This window comes from Astyanax mexicanus, chromosome 23, assembly GCF_023375975.1.
Source record: "Astyanax mexicanus isolate ESR-SI-001 chromosome 23, AstMex3_surface, whole genome shotgun sequence".
NCBI lineage: Eukaryota > Metazoa > Chordata > Actinopteri > Characiformes > Acestrorhamphidae > Astyanax > Astyanax mexicanus.
The window spans coordinates 1942552-1963136 of NC_064430.1; the positions used below are offsets into that span (position 1 = coordinate 1942552).

At 36.6% G+C, this 20585-nt stretch overlaps 1 protein-coding gene across 4 annotated transcripts; it reads left to right on the forward strand.

Annotated features, from left to right (window-relative positions):
* The first annotated feature begins 1854 nt into the window (after window positions 1-1854).
* cpeb1b (cytoplasmic polyadenylation element binding protein 1b) lies at window positions 1855-18717 on the forward strand. 4 transcript variants are annotated; one of them, XM_022685865.2, is made up of 12 exons: window positions 1855-1981; window positions 3939-4128; window positions 7123-7314; window positions 8646-8863; window positions 9848-10100; window positions 11355-11468; window positions 11553-11657; window positions 12953-13089; window positions 14190-14388; window positions 15013-15107; window positions 15388-15468; window positions 17178-18717. In XM_022685865.2, the coding sequence occupies exons 1-12, from the start codon at window positions 1967-1969 to the stop codon at window positions 17286-17288; spliced, it is 1710 nt and encodes a 569-aa protein (XP_022541586.2). In that variant the 5' UTR covers window positions 1855-1966; the 3' UTR covers window positions 17289-18717. The 4 variants fall into 4 exon arrangements, with proteins under 4 accessions (XP_022541586.2, XP_015458649.2, XP_007239638.2 ...); XM_015603163.3 differs by having other exon boundaries at window positions 11553-11642; XM_007239576.4 differs by having other exon boundaries at window positions 3939-4107.
* Window positions 18718-20585: the final 1868 nt, after the last annotated feature.

Consider the following 20585-nt stretch of genomic DNA (forward strand, 5'->3'; position numbering starts at 1 on the left):
GCGATGGCACATTAGCTGGCACAGTAACCAAGTTCTAAAGCAGTTGGCACTCAAAACAGCACAGGCTAAAGTAGCCGGCACATCAACCGGCACTTTCTAAAGCAGCTGGCACCCAAAACAGCACGGGGCAAAGTAACTGGCACATTCTAAAGCAGCTGGCATTCCAAAAGCGCACAGGCCAAAGCAGCTGGCACATCAACCGGCACATTCTAAAGCAGCTGGCACTGTTAACAGCACATCTTACAGCAGCCGGCACCTCAACTGGCACGTTCTAAAGCAGCCGGCACATCAACCGGTACATTATAAAGCAACTGGCACGGCAACCAGCACATCATACAGCAGCCGGTACATTTTAAAGCAACATTTTTAAGATGTGCCGGGTACAATACCAGATGCTTTAAGATTTGCTTTAAGAAGTTTTCTGGCTGCGTTTGGATGTGCCGGGTCTTGTGCCAGGCAGCAATTCAAGTGGCAGGTAAGGTGCTGAAGGTTAAGCTAAAATGAATCACATTATTCATTATACTGACATTAACCTGTCAGTTTATTATCAGGTCAAGTAAAGGTGTAGAACAGCTGCACTCCTGCCAGGTTTACCTGATCTAGAGAAATAGAGAGAGAGCGCCCCCTAGTGTTTCACAAGAGTACATTTATATTAAATTAAATTTGTAAGGTTCATAACTCTTTACGTATTTTACAAATTTTTAATCTAAAACATAAAAAATTGTATTTAACAAATAACAGAATTTATTCTGATTTGTTGTTTGTAGCATATTTATAGTGCCTATTATAGTTAAATTACTAAAACATGTAATATTAACCATTTGTTTTTATTCTGTAAGTTTTTACGTTTTCGTACTCACATGAGACCTCATTATTATTTATTTATATGTTCATTCAGTTTAGTAAATAAAAAATGAGTTTTCATTATTTTTTTCCAATTGGTAGGTTTCTGCCCATCACAATTAGAATTTCAGGAAAAAATAAAATAAATAGGGTTTTATTCTTGTTTTTTAAAACAACATGCAAAAGTGCTTATTTATTTATTTATTTATTTATTTTATTTGTAGTCATTGTAGTCATTTTTTTAATAGTCACTGTAACGTTTATCAGTTTAATTTTCGGACTATTTGATGGTAAATGCAAGAACAGAAAATGTAGGCATAAAACCTTTACATTTGTTTAGTGTGTTTATAAGTTCAGTTTTCTGACTGTTTGAGGCTAAATACGAAAATAGAGAATATTAAACCCTAATCTTTTATTGAAGTCTGCATTTTGCAAAAATCAGATTACAGCTTACTTATATTACAAAACATAAATTGAGATCATATTTTCTTTCTTTTTATAAAACTTACTTTGAGGTGCAGAAATAAAAAATTGGAAAAAAAAAAAATATATATATACATATTATACTAAATGGAAAAAATAAATAATGAAGTTTTACATCCAATTTCATATTTTAGAATTTAGCCTTAAACAGTCAGAAAATTTAACTGATATTTTGTTAAACAATCAGATGGTATAATCCAACCTTATCTTAGAATATGCAAAAAAAAAAAAAAAATGAAAAAAGAATTGGGTACAGAAATTGGTGCAGGAATAAAAAAAAAAACTAGAAATTTGGAAAAACTAAAGAAAATATTTTTTTTCTTACTATTATACCAAAAGAATTAATAAAAAAACTGATTAAAAATAATTTTTATTTTCTTTAAATAAAAAAAATAATAAAAAATGATAAGTTAACGCTATATGAGAGCAGGTAAGCTTATTAACGGGTTAACCCAGCCTCTGGCGCTCAGGTGTGCTGTTGCTGAGGGGTTAATTGACGGGCTGCTGTGATTGGTCAGTTGGCTGAGGCGCTGAACAGATGAATTTAATAAGCGTTAATTTCCTGTCAGAGTTATTAAACAGCGGTGCGCGTGCTCAGCTCCTCAGGGTGTTTTAGCTCATTCTCTTTCATTACTCTACCATGGCGTTTTCTCTGGTGAGTTAAAAACGGTAAAAGTTAGATTCTAGTGTGGTTTTAGCAGGTTTATGCATTTTTACACGTTTAACGTTCAGTCTTTTAGCTTGTAAAACGTTGAAAAACGTGTAGAGAACGGGTTGTTTGAGGGAGACGCCATTTTTAAGGCAGTGTTTGCTGGTTTTTTTGGTTTAAATGTGTTGTTTTAGCTCCGAAAATGCTAGAAAAGCAGTAAAGCTGTGCTAACAGCACTGAGTTAGGGCCAGCATTGTGAACTAGCGTGGCCTAAGATGCCTAAACCTAATTATAGACTGAAATCCATCAGTATAAAAAAAATATTTTAATCGCTTTAATCATAAAACTCCAGATTATACTGTGTTAAATTAGTTAAACTCTAAACATGATGTGCTTTTTCTCACTGTTTAAGGGTTTAGCTGCTCTACAAACATTAATCTCCAAGTTAGCTTAGTGTTAGATGGGCTGTTTGACCAATAGCAGGGTGGAGTATCATTTACTAAGTTTGATAAATTGCTAATAGGTGCTGAAAAAATAAAATAGAAAATGAAAAAAGCTACATTGAAAATGTTAATTGGGTATGAAACTTGGAAAAAATGTTTTTTCATTCATTTTTCTAGGTTTATTTTCTTTTCACATGTAAATTGAATGAAAAATGAGTAATGCGATCATTTGCAGATTTCTATTAGGAATACTGAGTAGAAAGTAAAGTTTCAGTTTTATTATTATTTTTTTTTAATGTTGAAGCCTTTTATTTTTCTGCATTTACTTTACTTTTACCTCTGTAGTTCAGTTCTATTTCTGACTCTTTTTGGCAAATGTAGTAATATAGATTAGATGTAAAACTAAATTATTTCATATTAATGTCTGCCTAATTTTCTGCTTTTTAACAATTTTGATTATTCTCCAGGAAAATTAGAAAACAGGAAAAGCTTGATCTATATTGTATAAAAAATATAAAGTAATTGTATATTGTATAAAAATATAATGTGTAACATAAAAAAAACAAATTGAAGTGTATTTGTTGAGAGGGGGAAATGTTACTCTTAAGTTTTTTTTGCTTAGTTTCCCTTTTTTTTTATTTTTTTATTAATTACAAAAAATGTACTCATGTTACATTAACCTTTTTTTTTTCTTGCTCCAGTTTTCTAGTTTCTATTTAATTTCTGCATCTCATGCTGAGAATTTCTGTATTATACAGATTATATCTGTCTAGTATAGGGGTGTGCCATATTGTATCGTACGTGAAAATATCGCCAACATTTTTCAATATCGTGTTCGATATTATACCTTTTGAAATAATCTCAAAAGAAAAATTCACTGTTCTCATTTCTCCTTCTATATCTACTAGAGACAGATTATATCTGTACAGTATCATTTATTTTACTTTAATCCTGGATACATGGAGATATTTCGAGTTCATTCTTATTAGTATCATGACATTCTAAATCATTGGCTTCTGTTACAAATCTGATAAAATTCTTGTATTTTTAATCTGTTAGGGGTGTGCCGTATTATATCGTATGCAATAATAGAATTTAATATTCATTTTGTTGCAGTAGTGTACTCTTGAAATCGTTTTTTTAGTTCAGTATTTTGTCATATCGCCAAGAGTATTATCGCGAAAATACCATAAAATATCGTGGTATTATCTTAGGGTCATATTGCCCACCCCTGGTGTAGTATCATTTATTTTAAACCTTTAATCCTGGATATGTGGAGATATTTGGAGTGCATTATGATTATAAGTATCATGACTTCTGTTACAAATCTTATCATATCATATGGAGTAATAACATTTTTAATTTAATTTTTTTTTCTCATTTCGCCAAGAGTATCTTTATCATAAAAATACCATGAAGTATCGTGATTATTATTTTAGGCGCATATTGCATGCATTTTTCTTTTTCACAATTTTACAAACTGTTCTATTAAGACGATCACTTCTCCTGTGTTCCTCCAGAGAGATAATCCTCGATCCCTGAACCGCTGGGACTCGGACACACCTGCCCTGTCTACCTGCAGCAACGCAGATATCTTCCGCAGAATGAACACCATGCTGGGGAACTCTCTGGACCTGACCGGAGTCTGCACCACTCCCAGCACCAAGACCAAGAGGGACTCGCTGATCGGTAACTTTCCCCAACTCTTCGGTCAGTGCCTGGAGTGATGTAACCCATAGCAATGAGCCGTGTGTGTTGAGTCATTATCTGTCTGTAGAGGAGTGTGTGTAGAGTGAATGTGTGTAAGTGTGGGCTAGCTCCTTTATCAGATCAGCTTGGGTTTGATTTTAGTGTAAAATTGGAATTAATCACCTGTAGTTTGGACTGAGTCTCAGCTCATAAGGTAAGTCTAAAGTGTGTGTGTGTGTGTGTGTGGGGTCCCATTGGGTGTGAATAATTTTGAGTTCTTAAGTATTTATTTTTTTTTTTAAGTATTATGTTTAACAAAATCAGTTTCCTTTTTTTAATGTTATACTTTTAAAAGTTTAAAGTAACATGCCTGCCTCTGAAGTGCATCAGCTAAAAGCAAAAAAAAAACACAAAAATAAAACTAAATAAATTTTCTTATTTAATTTTAGTATAGCTTTGTGCATCTTGGTCATTCAGTGTAACCATTAGGTTAAGTTATATTTTCTGACCCTTTGAGGCTGTATTTAAAATATTTTCTATTTAATGTGGTGAAGAAATTGGCCTGATTTTCAGTTTTAAGTAGCATGGCCCAAACCAAATTATAGATAAATATTAATTTACTTTTAATCCAGATTATACTGTGTTAAATGAGTTGAACTGTGTACAGTTTTTTTTCCTACAGTTTAAAGGGTTTAACTGCTCTGCAGACATTAAACACTAGTTAGCTTGTGTTAGATAACCAACTGCAGGGCAGAGTAACATTTATCAGGTTTGGTGCTAATTGCTAATTAATGCTAAAATAACAAATGGTTTTAAACCAAATATAAAATGACTGCTTTTTTATTTTTGTGTACTTATTTAGGAATTGACCTATTTTAGTATTGTGTAAAGATTATTTTCATTCATTTCTGCCTGTCTGAAACTGAATTTCAGTGGAAAATAGAAAATTAGTGAGTGTGTACAGTGTGTGAATGGTTTATTTTTGATGGTTTCTGCTTTTTCAAACTGATCAAAACTAACTAGATAAAAAGTTTGACCAGCCTTGACTTCAGTTCTATTTTCCTGAACTTCATTTTTAAGTTTCAGCCTATTTTGCAGACCATTTATATTTATTTATGTATGATGTATAAAAAAATCCTTAGTCATTTTACCAATTATTTTCTGATTTATTTTATTTTTTTTACGCTTTTCTTACATTTAACAAATCGTAAAGTAAAACCTCACTGTTGAATAGTTTAAAGTGCATGATGTCATGATGTTTCATTGACTTACAGTAACCTCTGGTGAAATCTGGGGGATTTTCTTTGTTTTATGTATTGATTTTTAACCCTTCCAGTACTTTCCAGCCCTTTTACAGATGTCTCAGCAATACTGGTGAGATCCTGGGAGTTAAGCTGCTGCTAATTCTTTATGTATTTAAAACTAATTGATTCATTTTACGGGAGAATTTGCTTTTTATTTAGTATATGGAGTTCAGTTAAATAGTAGTGGTAGTAAATCAGTAACTGTAATATTGTGGGATGCTTTTATTTAATATTGTAATTATGTATTGTCATGAATGGTAGAACTGTTTATAACCATCCTGATGGTGATCTGGACATATCTCTCTTTCAATGTTTTTATTTATAATATATATACTTTTTTTCCTATATAGTAAATTAAGTAAATTAAGAAAAGTTTTAAACAAACCAAAATACTCCTAAAATACTATAATAAAACTGGGGCTGATAAGTAGTGGTGTGACATCATATATTATAACCTGAAATATGGTGCCACCTCACCCAGCCAACATCAATTACATCAGGGTTCTACTTTTTTTTTTTTTTACTGTTTTTATCAAAAGAAAAATTCACACTGTTCTAGTTTCCCATTTTATATCTACTAGAGACAGATTATATCTGTCCAGTATCATTTATTTTACTTTAATCCTGGATATATGGAGATATTTGGAGTATCATGAGATTTTGGATCATTGACTTCTGTTACAAATCTGATCAAATTCATATATTTTTTTTTATTTATTTTATTTTTATAACCTCTGTAAGGGTTGTATCATATTGTATGCAATAAAATTAAAACTAATAATTAACATTTTGTTGCGGTAGTATATATTTTATTATTTTTTAAATTCAGTGTTTTGTCATATCGCCAAGAATATCATTATCATGAAAATTAAAATATTGTGATTTATTTTATGGCCATTTTGCCCACTGCTACTGGTAACTTTGATGCTCTTCCTTTTCTGGGGTGGTCCCGATGAGTTCCAGTTTCATTATTTTTTTATTTATTTATTTACTTATTTTTAATAAATACATGATTCCATATGTTCATGGTTTGAGTGACTTTTTTTTTTTAGTATTGAATGCTGTCTGCACAGCCCTCTCCTGCTTTCCTGCTGCGCTGGTCATGATGCAGAGTCATGCTGCTGCCGCCGCTGCTGCTGCCACTGCTGCTGCCGCTGATGGTTGGCTGGAGGCTGCAGAGTCAGGCCTGGGCTGAGCAGCTGGATGGTGTCCAGCCTGGAGAAGCGGTGCAGCTCATCCATCCTCTTCTCCTCCAGCCTCCTGAAGCTCCACAGCTCTCTCCCCGCCGGTCCTCCAGCCCCTGGCAGCCTCAGTGCTGCTGCTGCCACTGCTGCTGCCACTGCTGCTGCCTCTGCCTCAGGCCCTCCTGCCTGTGTGACGGTCTGACAGGAATTCAGTGGTGTGGTGGTGAAGCCGGGGCTGGGGGCTGATGTCATTAGCAGGGGGGTGCGAGGGCATCGGCGCCTGGGTCACATGCAGGGTGGGTCGACTCTGTGGAGCGGCAGGAGACCGCGCTGTCTGTGTCTGTGGCTGTGTCTGGTGCAGCGGCAGCTCTCGCTGGCCTCTGCTTGCTTCTGCCAGCTTCTGCCGGCTTGCAGATTCAGTGTGTGACTGTGATTCCTGTAGGGAATCAGTGTGGATCAGCTATTTTACAGGCTGTGTGGGGTATTTTTATTGAGTATAAATGTTTTGGTTCTGTTTCTGTTTACAGACCGTCCGGATTCGGACCTGTCTGCGGTCCGGAGCAGGATGCTCTTCCCCAGCACCAGCCAGGACTCGTCCCGGGGGCTGCCCGACGTCAACGAGCTGGGCCTGGGCCTGCAGTCCCTCAACCTGTCCGGTTGGGAGCGACCCTGGAGCAGCCAGGACTCAGAGCAGTCGGCCCAGAACTCCAACGCCTCCAGTGAGTGATTACACTCTTCTATAATACATTTTTTTATATAATACTAATTGCTCATTTTTATGACTTAATATAGGCTGACTATATTGATTAAGCTTTGTCTTGTGATTGAAATTTATACAGAAAATATTTAAACAAATGCTAAGGCTAAGTTAGCTTATTCTACGTTACTATGCTAGTCCTGTACAGCGATCAGACCCTGCATCCATTACTATGGACATCATGTAATTTTTAAATGTGTTGCACATAACACTTTTTGCGCTATTTTGAGAGCTGTTGTCTGTTGGACAAGTTTATAAACAAACAAAAAAAAAAACAGTAACTTGGCCCTGCCCACTGCAGAAACACTGGAAAAACAGTAGTACTGAAGCCATTACCAGCCAAGTAACAGCTAATTTTGACATGTTTTTTCTCTTTTTAGTGATTGATTATGTAATAAAAAAGGGTCAATATGAAATCTAAAATATTACACACAGCCTTTCCAATGGAAATAAAAAAAAGATTAAGTTTCAGTTTGTGAAATTTATTTGTTTTTTGATTTTAGTTTCTGTGCATTACAGACAGAAAACAGCATTCTTACACTTTATTCCATCACTGGAGATAATTCGGGTCTTAGAGTTAAGACATGTTTGAGTAGCTCAAAATCTCCTAAAAATAACCCCTGACTTGTGTGAGCGTCTTTCATAATTTTCCATAATTGTAGCTTTAGTTAAATTAAGGGAAAGCTATAAAAATGGTTGTGTTGTAGGACAGTATAAGCAGCATGAGTACTATGTACTTTAATTGGTTGGAGTTTATATGGTGCACTGATCTCTGTTTGTAGTTGTGTAAATAAAATTGAAATTTAAATAGTTATAACTTTTGTTCTTTATCCCACATTAGTAAACTATTTTCTTAATTACTAATTTCATTCATTATTTTATGCTTTATTAATTAAGCTGAGTTATTTTTGCTACACAATTTTATACAAAATTTAGTATTTTTATTAGTAAGTTTACATGTAATCCATTTAAAAAGAGAAAAAAAATCTCCTGTCTGCTACTAAGTGTATGAAACCCTTAAATTTTATATTGAATACCGTTCGAAATGTGTTGCTGTATATTCTTGGATTTTTTTTTAAAATCAGTTTTCTTATTGCAAAAAATACCCTTAAATATTGTAATTATTTTAGGTGAATCACCCACCCCTCAAACACTGTATACTAAACCACTTAATTCTTTAGTTGTCAGTCATTTAGAAATTGCTTGAAAAACGAAGCTAAACCATTTAATTAAGGTTTAATTTCTTTCTTTGTTTTCTTTAAATGAATTAAACCTCACTTTGTGTTTCTCCAGTGCTGGGCATGCTGGGAAGTCCTCTGGGTCAGCTCCTAAACAAACCTCAGGGCTTCAGCTCCCACGAGTCCAGCACTGGACCTTCAGATTTCCTGGAGAAGTTTCCAGCCCTGGCTCGCCTCAACTCCCGCTCCTTACTGGGCTCCCACTCCAGCAGCCCTGTGGACTCCGAGACCAGCGTCTTCAGTTCTGGTTCTGATCACCTTTCTGACCTGCTGGTGAGTTCAGTCAAAGGATTGTTTTATTGCAAATATTGATTTATGATTTTTTTTTTTTTTTTTTTGAGCCATTAAGGTTAAATAGCCTTATAAGGGGTCCTATTGTAATGCAAAAGTCACCTATAAACACTCCAAACACCTAAAAAAATCATCCGTCCCTTCGTTTTGTTTTTTCTGTGAATTCACTATGATTAGGAATCATATGTTTACATGATTCTCCCTTTTTTGATGTCCCAATAAGTAAACCTGCTTAGAACCACCCTTGTCAACCACCACCAGAGCCCCTCCCACTAGATCAGTTGAAGAAACGTATACCATTTCGGTCTGCTGGTTGAGAACCACAGACAATACACAGCTGTATTAGCCAGCAGACTTCTTCTGAGGGAGGGATCTGTACCCACTGTCTGTGGCAAGTCAGTAGATAAAGATGGAAGCCCAGAACATAATAAATATTTTGAATGCTTACTTCACAGTTAAGCAATAACTAGCTTTGTGTTCATGTTTTGCCAGTTAGCACATGCTAACACTAAAAGCTAATTTATACTTTTGAATCGTGCCCACGTATATCCAACAAGCACTGGCTATTAATCTACAAATGTCTCTCCTTAAAACTGTTTGTTTATTTGGGTGACAAAAGCACTTCTGTTTATTTACGGTAAGCTTTAGATTACCAAATTTCTCCAGCACTAAGGCTGGAGCAGTAGCATTAGCAGGGGGTAGCCGGGGTTAGGAGCAGGCTACTGGCCTATAATACTCACCTAGTGGCTAATGCTAATGCTGCTCCAGTCTCGGTGCTGGAGAAACTTGACAAACTCTTGTATAACACTGTACTTCAGTGGAGTGTCTTTACTGCAACTTAATACCTGACTGATAGAATTCATACATAAGGAGCACTAAATTATAAGAAGCTCTGACTATTTTTTACACTTAAAAAGCTTTAATTTTTCCAAAAATACAGTTTTAATCTGTCTTTTTCTGTTTTAGTCTTCTCTGAGGATCTCCTCCTCAGTGCCCTTCCTCATGTCCAATGTGCCAAAAGATCCTCTGAAGCTCAGTCTGAGCTCCCGTATGGAGCTGGACAGCTCCTCCATGACCCCGCCGCCCAGCGCCACCCCGGGCAGCAGCCTGTCCCGCCGCTGGCCCGGCGCCTCCGTCTGGCCCAACTGGGACCTGCTGGAGACCCCTGAGGGCCCGTTCAGCATCGAGAGGGAGGCTCGCCTGCACAGGCAGGCTGCATGTACGTACCCACACACAATTATATTAAATATATAGCTTATTTATATTAATAAATCTTTAATACTTAGCCTTTAATATCACAGCAGACTTGCTAACAAAACACAATAGAAATGGAACTGTTTCTAATATTTACAGTGCCAGTCACACGTTTGGACATCTTCTCATTTAATGTCTTTCTTTAATATTACATTTCTACAATGTAGAAAATAAATTAAATACATGAAGGCTATATAACTATTTTTTTTTTGTAGTGGTGGCTCACTGCTACTTTGGGTTTTTATGGAAGCCCATTTCCACAAGTCATTATTTTGAGATACTCTCTCAGTATTTCGAGATACTCTCTCAGTATTTCGAGATACTCTCTCAGTATTTCGAGTCAATATTTCGAGATACACTCAGTACTTCGAGATACTAGCTTTATATTTTTAAGTCACTTATTTGAGACCCTCTTTGTATTTTGAGAGACCCTCTTTCAGTGTGTGTATGTATGTATATGTATATATGTGTGTGTATATATATATATATATATATATATAATTTTTATTTATTTGTTTATATATATATAATTTTTTTTTTTTTTTTTTTTTTTTAGGTGACTGGAATCCATAGGATTTTAGGAAACATGGAATTATTTTTTTTAAACTAGGGATGCATATACTAAATATAATTTGTAAGTTTAATATTGACTATTTCAAGCTATACAGAAACACGTGCAGAATTTACGTTTACTGAACAAAGTGTTAAACAAGTATGTATCATGCTGTGTTTTGGTTCTTCTAAAGGACAGATCTGCCCACTCTTGGTATTTCATTGTTACTTTACAATTTTTTTTAACTTGTGCATCATTTTGAATTAGATTTATATTTATTTGTATTTTTTGATCTCTCATTAAGCGGTGAGGAAGCTTTACTTGATGTCCTCTGAAATAAGTTGTGCAAGTCTATTGTGCGTCCCTGTACAGCCTCTTCTAGTAGATCTAGGTTCTTTGTGTTGTGATTTACATATTGACATGCTAGAAGTCATGAGACAGCAGTATGTAAATTGTTTGCTTACCACAAGGGATGGCTCAATTGAGTTCTAAATGCCTGTACCTGTATAAGTTGGCATGTCTGTTTCCCTTGTTATTTTGTGGTCCATGTTAAGTCACACACAAAATTATATATATTATATTAAAAAATATATATATTAATGTTTTGCTTTTGCTTTTGTGTTTTTTTTTTTTTTTTTTTATTGTTTTTTTTTTACCCCAAATAAGCTATAAATGAAGCTACGTTCACATGGAGCGGTCAGCTGCCCTCCAGAAACTACAAGAATCCAGTTTATTCCTGCAAAGTGTTCCTCGGCGGCGTTCCCTGGGACATTACTGAGGGTAGTTGCCTATAAATGTTTTAATTTATTCTTTTTGCTGTTTAATTGCTATTAAATTCATATACATGTATATATTTCTCCACAGCTGGCCTGATCAACACGTTTAACTGTTACGGCCCGCTGAGTGTGGAGTGGCCTGGTAAGGATGGCAAGCATCCTCGTTGCCCTCCTAAAGGTAATATGCCCAAAGGTAATGCAGCGGGTAGGCCTTCTCAGATTATTCCTGCACTTTTAAGGTGGTCGGCACCAGGGTTTGGGTGAGAGGCACTGATTTATAGTGTTAAATAACTGTAATGGAGCACATTCAATATAAAATTGAGTAGTGGGATATACACACTGGGCTTTAGTGAAGTCTTAAAGGGGTTGGTTATTTTATTTATTTATTTATTTATTTATTATTATGTCTGTTTATATATGATTGTTTATTGTAGGGATGCACTGAAATCAAATAAAATGCTGGTTTACATTCAATTCATTAAATTAACTTCACAATTCAGTAAAAATTGCCTTAATTGTCCCATATTTGTTACACTTTAAGGAGCATAATATATACATTAGTACTTAACACTAGTAAGGAACAGAGGCGTTGCCATGTTTTTTCTTTTAAGTTAGCAGGTCTCTCCTGAAGCTAATCTAAGTAAACAAAGCTAATTCTTTAGAAGAAAATAATCTACCCAGATTTACAGTAAGCTTAGGTTTCCAGATTTCTACTAAGGCTGGGTGCAGCAGCATGTAGCTTTAGTAGCTAAGCACTAGTGCTAGCTGCCTAACAGTACTACACTAAGAACCCTGAGTGTTTTTGGTAAGCCAGGACCGTATAAGCTAGTGGTTCGTCCTACGTAGCTTGTTTTAACGTGGTAAAAACTCAGACTACAGTCTGATGTACTCACCTCTGAATGGGTGATAGAGTTAGCGCTTAGTGCGGTTAGCAGCTAATGCTAATACTGCTCCAGTCTCGGTGCTGGAGAGCTAAACTGAAACTCCTGTATAACTCTGTACTTCAGTGGAGTGGCTTTACTGCTCCTTAATACCTGACTGGTAAATTTTTTATTCACCGGATTATAAGGTATACTGTCAAATTTTGGGAAAATTGAAGGATTAAGGCCTACTTATAGTGCGAAAAATACGGTATTTTATTTCAAAAATGCGTCAAAATTAGTTTCCTCAGCAGGGCTAAAGGGAGGTTGTGGAAGCTAAGTTCAGCTGATGTTACTATCCTAGTCCTGTACAGCTTGTATCTTTCAGTGTTTTAACAGAGCTAAAGTGACTAAAAATGAACTTAAACCTGCCGTTTTTCATCTCTCCATGATGGCCCTCTTCCATGTTTCCTGTAAATACTCTAAGTCTGTGCACCCCTAGTTTGTAAATGCCGTTTATTGATAGTAAAGCATGAACCGTCAGTCAATGCATAGCTATTATGTCTATAAAGCTTTTTTTTTTTATGGTTTGTCTTGAATCCAGTCCTGACGCTCGTCTCTTCGTTAGGTTATGTATATCTGGTGTTTGAGTCTGAGAGGTCGGTGCGTGGGCTGCTGCAGGCCTGCACTCAGGATCTGCTCCATCCTGAGGGCTACAGCGAATATTACTTCAAGATGTCCAGCAGGAGGATGCGCTGCAAGGATGTAAGTGTGGGTTTTAAAGCATGGTGTGGTTTAATGTAAAGTTAAATTTTAAAGTGGCCTGAAAAATTAAGTTTAATAGAGTTTCATTAGTCAATTAATGAAAAACAAAATTAGCTGGACATAGTTTAAAAGAACTTTGAAATTTTACACTAACTTCAGTTTAATAACAGGGCTCTCACAGGTCCTTAAAGCCTTACAATGTCTTAAATTTAATGTAAATTTGCTGTTTTTTAGATGTCAGCAGCAAGCTAGCATAAGAGGCAAGCTAGCTAACATAACAACGTTAGCGGTGAACTAGCGAGCATGCTAACATGTGCATCACAATAGAACAAAATTGAAAGAAAATTGATTACAACTGGGGGAAATGTTGAGTTTTAATTTTCAATTCAATTAATATTATACTTGACTACACTTTTGGGCCTTAAATTATATTTATTAAGGTCTTAAGCAATACGTTTTGTAATTTTTTTTATTTATTTATTTATTTTTGTAACTTTTCTTTTTTTTTTAAATGGTGCAAGAACCCTGAATGATATGACGATTCATTTTATAAAGCTCCCCTTGCAGGCCAGGAGTAAATGTTTACTGTCCTAAAGGGACACTGCTGTTTCAGTGTGTGAGTTGATCACATATAATGTCTACAGTACAAATCAGAAAAATATTCCAGTCTAAATATTCTAACCATTCTAGGGTCAGTCAGCATCAGTAAACACTGGTCTAGACTAGTTTAAGTTTTATGGCTACTAGCAAACATAAGTTGATCTTTTCATTTTTATGCAGTTCACTGTAAAATGAACTTCATACCCAACTAAATACCTGAACGTTGGCTTTCTAGTTTCTCTTAATCATTATAAAACATGTGTAAACTAATGTTTAGCTGTGAAAATTGGTGTCAGAAGTGGTGCATACAGTTTGGGAGTCTCCAAAGCTCCCAAAGTTGTCAGAATGAAAATTCTGACTTCTTACTGCAGAAAAAAGGGGTTTGAATTGCCTATACCTGTATATGGGACAGGCTGGGGCTTGTTATTGAGTTTAAAGCAATGGATGGAATTAGAAAATTGCAAAGTTGAGTAAAACTTCCTCTAAATTGTCTCCTATAGGTCCAGGTGATCCCGTGGGTGATCTCAGACAGTAACTACGTTCGCTGCCCCTCCCAGCGGCTGGACCCCAGTAATACGGTGTTCGTGGGAGCGCTGCATGGCATGCTGAACGCCGAGGCTCTGGCCAGCATCATGAACGATCTGTTTGGGGGGGTCATGTACGCCGGGATCGACACGGACAAGCACAAGTACCCCATAGGTACGTTCAGTTCCTTTACAATAATCTGAACTCAGTACTTGTTTTAGATCAGCATGTGATGCACAGCTATATTTTACCTCATTTAATCAGGTTTGTATACTCTTAACCGGAGTAAACATCAAATCACTGACTGTGGAAACTTCACAGATCTCGAGCAGCTTGGACTGTGTGTCTTTCCAAACAAATTATGTAAAAATTACTCATCAGTGATGGTTTGTTTGGAGAGTCATGTCTGTCATCTGCTGGTGTTGATCCACTGTGTGTTATTATTAAGTCTAAAGTCAGTGCAGTTTTGCTTTCCCACAAAATCTTACAGCACTTTCTACCTTCTGCTACTGACAACTTTTATGGAGATGCAGATTTCATTTTCCAGCAGGACTTGGCACACTGTCCACATTGTGTATTTACCATAATCAACAATAAAGGAAAAAATCACTTAAAATGGATCACTGTGTTTAATGCATTTATATAATACAAGTTTCACATTTTCAACTTGAATTACTGTAATTAACTAACTTTTCAATGACTTTCTATATTGATATTTACTAGTATACTCTTAATCAGAGTAATCAGAGTATTTTGGTGTGATATTTAATATAGAATTTAAATGTTTCTTTCTCTCAGGGTCTGGTCGTGTAACCTTCAACAACCAGCGCAGTTACCTGAAGGCAGTCAGTGCTGCGTTTGTTGAAATCAAGACGCCCAAGTTTACAAAGAAGGTATGCTGCTCTAATGTATTGACTTCCGTATTTCTAATTCCTTAGTTCTGCACTAATAGAATATATAGTTTAAAATATTGTTATACAAACTACTTGCATGCCAATTCATAGGACAGGAAATTATTATTATTATTATTATTATTATTATTATTATTATTATTATTATTATTATTATTATTATTATTATTATTATTATTATTATTGTAGTTCCATGAATTTTGGCATGTCCAATGGAAGGTAGGCTGCTGTAGGCTGAGCCAATTTGTTTTTTTCACTTTAGGTTCAGATTGACCCCTATCTGGAGGACTCAATGTGCCAGGTGTGCAGCCGCCAACCCGGACCCTTCTTTTGCAGAGACCAGGTGAGGAACTGTGTTTACAGCAGAAACCTGATTCTAGATTGTAAAACTCTAGATATTTTTGCTGCAGTCAGGAAAGAACTGCTGTTCAAACAAAGAGGTTGCAATCCTGTTAGTACAGGCCAGAGAACCAGTGGGCGTAAGCAAAGAGCGGAGGAAACGTTAGTCATTTTTAACTGAAACCAATGACTAGCACTTTCTTCCAATAATGAAGTGAAAATATGCTGCCAAATTAGTCACTAAAAGATGGAAGTACTTTTATAAAGATACACAAACCTTTTTAAGCAGTGTAATGGATTATATTGCTTTGTTACTGTCCACCTAGACAATGATGCATTCACTCTAGATTGAATTATGTATGAATTCTATCAGTCAGGTATTAAGGAGCATTAAAGCCACTCCACTGAAGTACAGAGTTATACAGGAGATTCAGTTTACCGTATTTTTCGGACTATAAGGCGCACCGTATTATAAGACGCACTATCAAAGAACGCCTATTTTCTGGTATTTTTCCATACATAGGGCGCATCGCATTATAAGGCGCGTTAAGTGACACTAGAAAGGGTCCCTATATCAAAGTGAACAGGGGTGGCGCCATGTTTCCCTTCCCCCACGCGGGGGCGGGGGGGGGGGGGTGTCTTGCCGGTGGAGCGTCTCAGTATACAAATATAGCTCTTTCAAAGTCAAACGAGTGCTGGACATTAATCTACACAGATTCCTCTCCTGAAAACTGTTTATTTGGGTGAGTAACGTGCTTCAGTTTATTTACAGTAAGCTTAGATTTCCAGATGTCCACTAAGGCTTGCTGCACCAGCGTTAGCATAGCTATCCGCTAGCACGCTAGCTAGTCCCCTAAACTAGTAAAGTTAACCCAAACTTAAACGACAGCGTTACACTGAGTAATCCTGCGTGTTCTGGTAAGACAGTGAGATATTAGCTAGCGATTCGTCCCCCGTAGCTTGTTTTAACACGGTAAACAAGCAGATTACAGGCTGATAAAACTCACCTCTGAGAGAGTTAGCGCTTAGCATCTAGCTAATGCTAGCCAGGCAAAGCAGCACAGACTTACAGGCCGATAACTCACCTCTGAACGGTGAACGCTTAGCGATTAGCATCTAACTCTAATAATACTGCTCCAGCAGTATTAAAAGTGCTAAATTTAGAAAATACTGATCTCTGAACAGTGAAAAAGCTAGCTAGCTAAGCGGTTAGCATCTAGCTAATGCTATTGCTGCTCCAGCCACGGAGCTGCACGGCTCTGCACGGAGTGTGTGTTTACTTTAGATAATTTAGATAATACTGATCTCTGAACAGTGAATAAGCTAGCTAGCTTAGCGGTTAGCATCTAGCTAATGCTATTGCTGCTCAGCCTCGGAGCTGCACGGCTCTGGACTCTGTATAGCACTGAAACTCTCTATAACGCTGCACCGAGTGTGTGTTTACTGCTCCTTACAACCTGACGGGTAAAATCCATACAAAAGGCGCACCGTATTATAAGACGCACTGTCAATTTTTGTGAAAATTAAAAGTTTTTAAGTGCGCCTTATAGTCCGAAAAATACGGTAGTTCTTCAGCACCCAGACTGAAGCAGTATTAGCATTACCCGCTAACCACGCTAAGAGCATGCTCTTTAGCCATTCAGAGGTGTAGTTATACTCAGATGAATTGACGATTAAAGCCACTTGGCTTCACTAGATCTTTCTTTGTTTCAGGCCTGCTTTAAGTACTACTGTCGCTCCTGCTGGCACTGGCAGCACTCCATGGACATCCTCAGCAACCACCGTCCACTGATGCGCAACCAGAAGAACCGGGACTCCAGCTAAACCCGCAGTCCTCCTCCCGCACGGCACCGACGCACCGTGCTTCATCCTGGACCCCCATCACCACCACCACGCCTCCCCGGGGCGGAGCTCCGGCGCCGGCACTCCCGCCGGGCACTGAGGAGCGCTGGGTTTCGCGGAATCACTGTAGAAAGTTCACTTTCGCACTTAAAGAGATTTTTCTCTTCTTTTTTATTATTATTTTTGGCTTGTTCACTTTGGCACTTTGCACACAGTGAAAATAATATTTAATGATTGTGGGTTTTGCAGGGGCCCACGTGTTTAAAACGATAAAAGTCCCCCGTCATATTTTTTTTTTTTCTTTTTTTTTGGGGTGTGAAGAAGAATAAGGCCATGGTTTAGACTAATTACGTTTCATTTTTCTTAATTTTTTTTTTTCCCAGAATTTTTTCTTAAGGATTTTTTCTTAATTTTTTCTCTTTAAAATTGCTTTTTGCTTTTTTTTTTGGTTTAGTTTTTTCCCTCCCTCTCTATTCCTCTCCTTGAGCAGTCATGCAAGTTCCATCGTTTAACTAACCGAAGCCATACAGTGCCTTTAAAAAACATTAAAACATTGTTTTCCTCTCTAGCTGCTTTTCCCATTGCAGTTAGCCAGGGTTTTTTACTTTAATATATAAATATAAACACACAGCTCATAACATAATGAAGCCATTTTCATCCTCCAGACATTTTACGCCGTTCTTTTTACAAATTTTTACATAAAAACGGTTTTAAGTCCATGACATGGAAAGTTGAACAGAAATCTACCTACTGGCTTTTTAATTTTCATCGTTTTTTTGTTTCCCCACGTTTTTTTCTGGAGAGTATTTTTCTCCCTTGTTCAGAATGTTCATTAGAACAAGAGGTTTTTGCTAAATATTGCTTATTAAAAATTGCGATTTCAACCCAGATTATTACCCATATTAATTTTTTTTCCTTTTTTTTAGCGTCTGCCCTTAAGGCATTGCTTTTACTGGGTTGCATAAAGTTTTCCGATCAACTTTTTGCGAGTTTGTAATCAGAATTGGTAATGGCCGCAGACTGCACATAGTTTTATTGTTGCACTTTTTAATTTGCACTTTGGAAAAGGGGGTCGGTTTTTAATCACCTATTTTTGGACTTCAGCAGGTTATCTTACGCAGGGCGTGACCCCGGAGTACCAACAGCCGCTTGTTGAATGTAAAAATCTCTTAACTCCACGTTGAATGTACCTTTTTAGTAGACCAAATGCAGACGGCACTTTATTTCTGTCGGCAGCGGACGGGTCTGAGGGTCTTCAGTCAGGATGGTCATTTCTCCACATCGTCTCCACGCTGAGCTTCTCTCAGCCCAGCTGCTTCTTATTCTACCTCATTGTGGTCTGCTGAGATTGTGTACTGAAATGTGTGAAGTTCAGGTTTTTGATTGTGCACAATAAAGGTGTTTAAGCATTCATGCTGCTCGTTGTTTCTACTCATTTTTACTGAATGTAGAAATGCTTTTGGGTTTAAACATTAAGATACTCCTCAAACTATTAAACACATCTTCGTAGACCAGGGGTGTCCAAACTACGGCCCGTTTCCTTTTTTGGAGCGGCCCGCGAGGTATTTTAGAAATAGAATGAAAGTTGTCCCGCTGTTAAGCAGGTTTTTATAATGTGAGATTCAAAGTTTGAAGGCTAGGTGTCAGAAACGGGCCAAAGAGTCTAAAAGCGGAGAGAGTGCGCATTTCTAGCGCAGAAAAACGGGCAGAAGAGTCTAAAAGCGGAGAGGGTGCACATTTCTAGCGCAGAAAAACGGGCCAAAGAGTCTAAAAGTGGAGAGAGTGCGCATTTCTAGCGCAGAAAAACGGGTCAAAGAGTCTAAAAGTGGAGAGAGTGCGCATTTCTAGCGCAGAAAAACGGGTCAAAGAGTCTAAAAGTTGCCGTAATTAAGGAGTTTAATATTAAGAGACATCATGAAATGAAACATCAATTTGAAAAATCTTAGTTTACACAAGTAAAATGGTGTGTAAATGAAATAATCAGGAAAATGTATTATTTAAAGTGGTATATTTCATTATTTCTTTTATTACAGAGTCTGTGGCCCCTGACTTCAAATATATTTCTCCTTCTGGCCCCCAACAAAAAAAAGTTTGGACACCCCTGTCATAGACTATCCTGCTCTTTTTACCACCAGAAATAACTTTTTTATAGGGTTACAAATATAAAAATATAACTTTGTTTCGACCAGCTAAAAGACATTATTTTGTAAACTTGTTTTAAGTCTGTGATGCTTAAGCCACGAAAACATTAGCCAATTTGTTGCTTATATGGCACAAACAAATCACAATTTTATTTTTTTTAACACATATTCTATAACCATGTTAAATTACTGCATCTACAAACTACTTATTGTGCATTAAATGGATATGATTTCAGTAATTAGGGGTTTGTTGTACATTATTGTACACAATTATGCTAACTTTTTTTTTTTAACAATTTTATACTCTGTGCCATATCACCCACCCTAAATGATCACATCACGGTACTACATTTTTACTGTTTTTAGCAAAAGAAAAATTTGCACTGTTCTCATTTCCTGTTTTATATCTGCTAGAGACAGATTATATCTGTCCAGTATCATTTATCTTACTTTTATGCAGGGTATATGGACTTGTAGAAGTTAATGGAACCTTTTTTCTTTCCTTTTGTCCACTAGATGCCAGTGTCTCCCAATGCTTCATCTTTAGAGTTCTGTGGGTTTCCCCGTGAGTGGATTGAAGTTCTCTAGAGGTCATCAGGTTAGTTAGTGGGGATTTTTGCTTTTTTTGGGATTGGATTGGTGTTCCTGGTTGTGGTTTCCCCACCAGTTGGGCATTTTCCAAAGTTTTACCTCCCATTACTCCAAAATGCTACAGCAGAATAGCTTGATACTGCTATTATTCATAGTATAGAAGGTTTTCTGTGTAAATGTAATGGTGTCCTAGATAAAAGTTTGATTTGCTGGTTTTATTGGATGCCAAAATCTGGTTTATGCAAAACCGAATAGACATTCGACCTCCCATTAATCCAAAATGCTACAGTAGAATAAATTGATACTGATACCATAAATAATATAGAAAGGCTTCTTCAAGAAATTAACGATATTATTTGATAACAGTTTAATTTGGAGGTTTTATCAGACTCCAAAATCTGGTTTATGTACAACCAAAATATGCATTTTTCCTAGGTTTGACCTCCCATTAATCCAAAATGCTACAGTGGAATAACTTAATGATACTGATCTCATTATTGGTATAGAAAGGGTTCTTCAAGGATGTAATTGTGTCATTAGATAAAAC

Excerpts from the sequence above, each read along its gene's own strand:
- cpeb1b (XM_022685865.2), top strand. Across the intron at positions 13,090-14,189 it reads GGAGGATGCGCTGCAAGGAT|GTCCAGGTGATCCCGTGGGT; the intron begins GTAAGTGTGGGT and ends TGTCTCCTATAG. Across the intron at positions 15,108-15,387 it reads CGCCCAAGTTTACAAAGAAG|GTTCAGATTGACCCCTATCT; the intron begins GTATGCTGCTCT and ends TTTTCACTTTAG.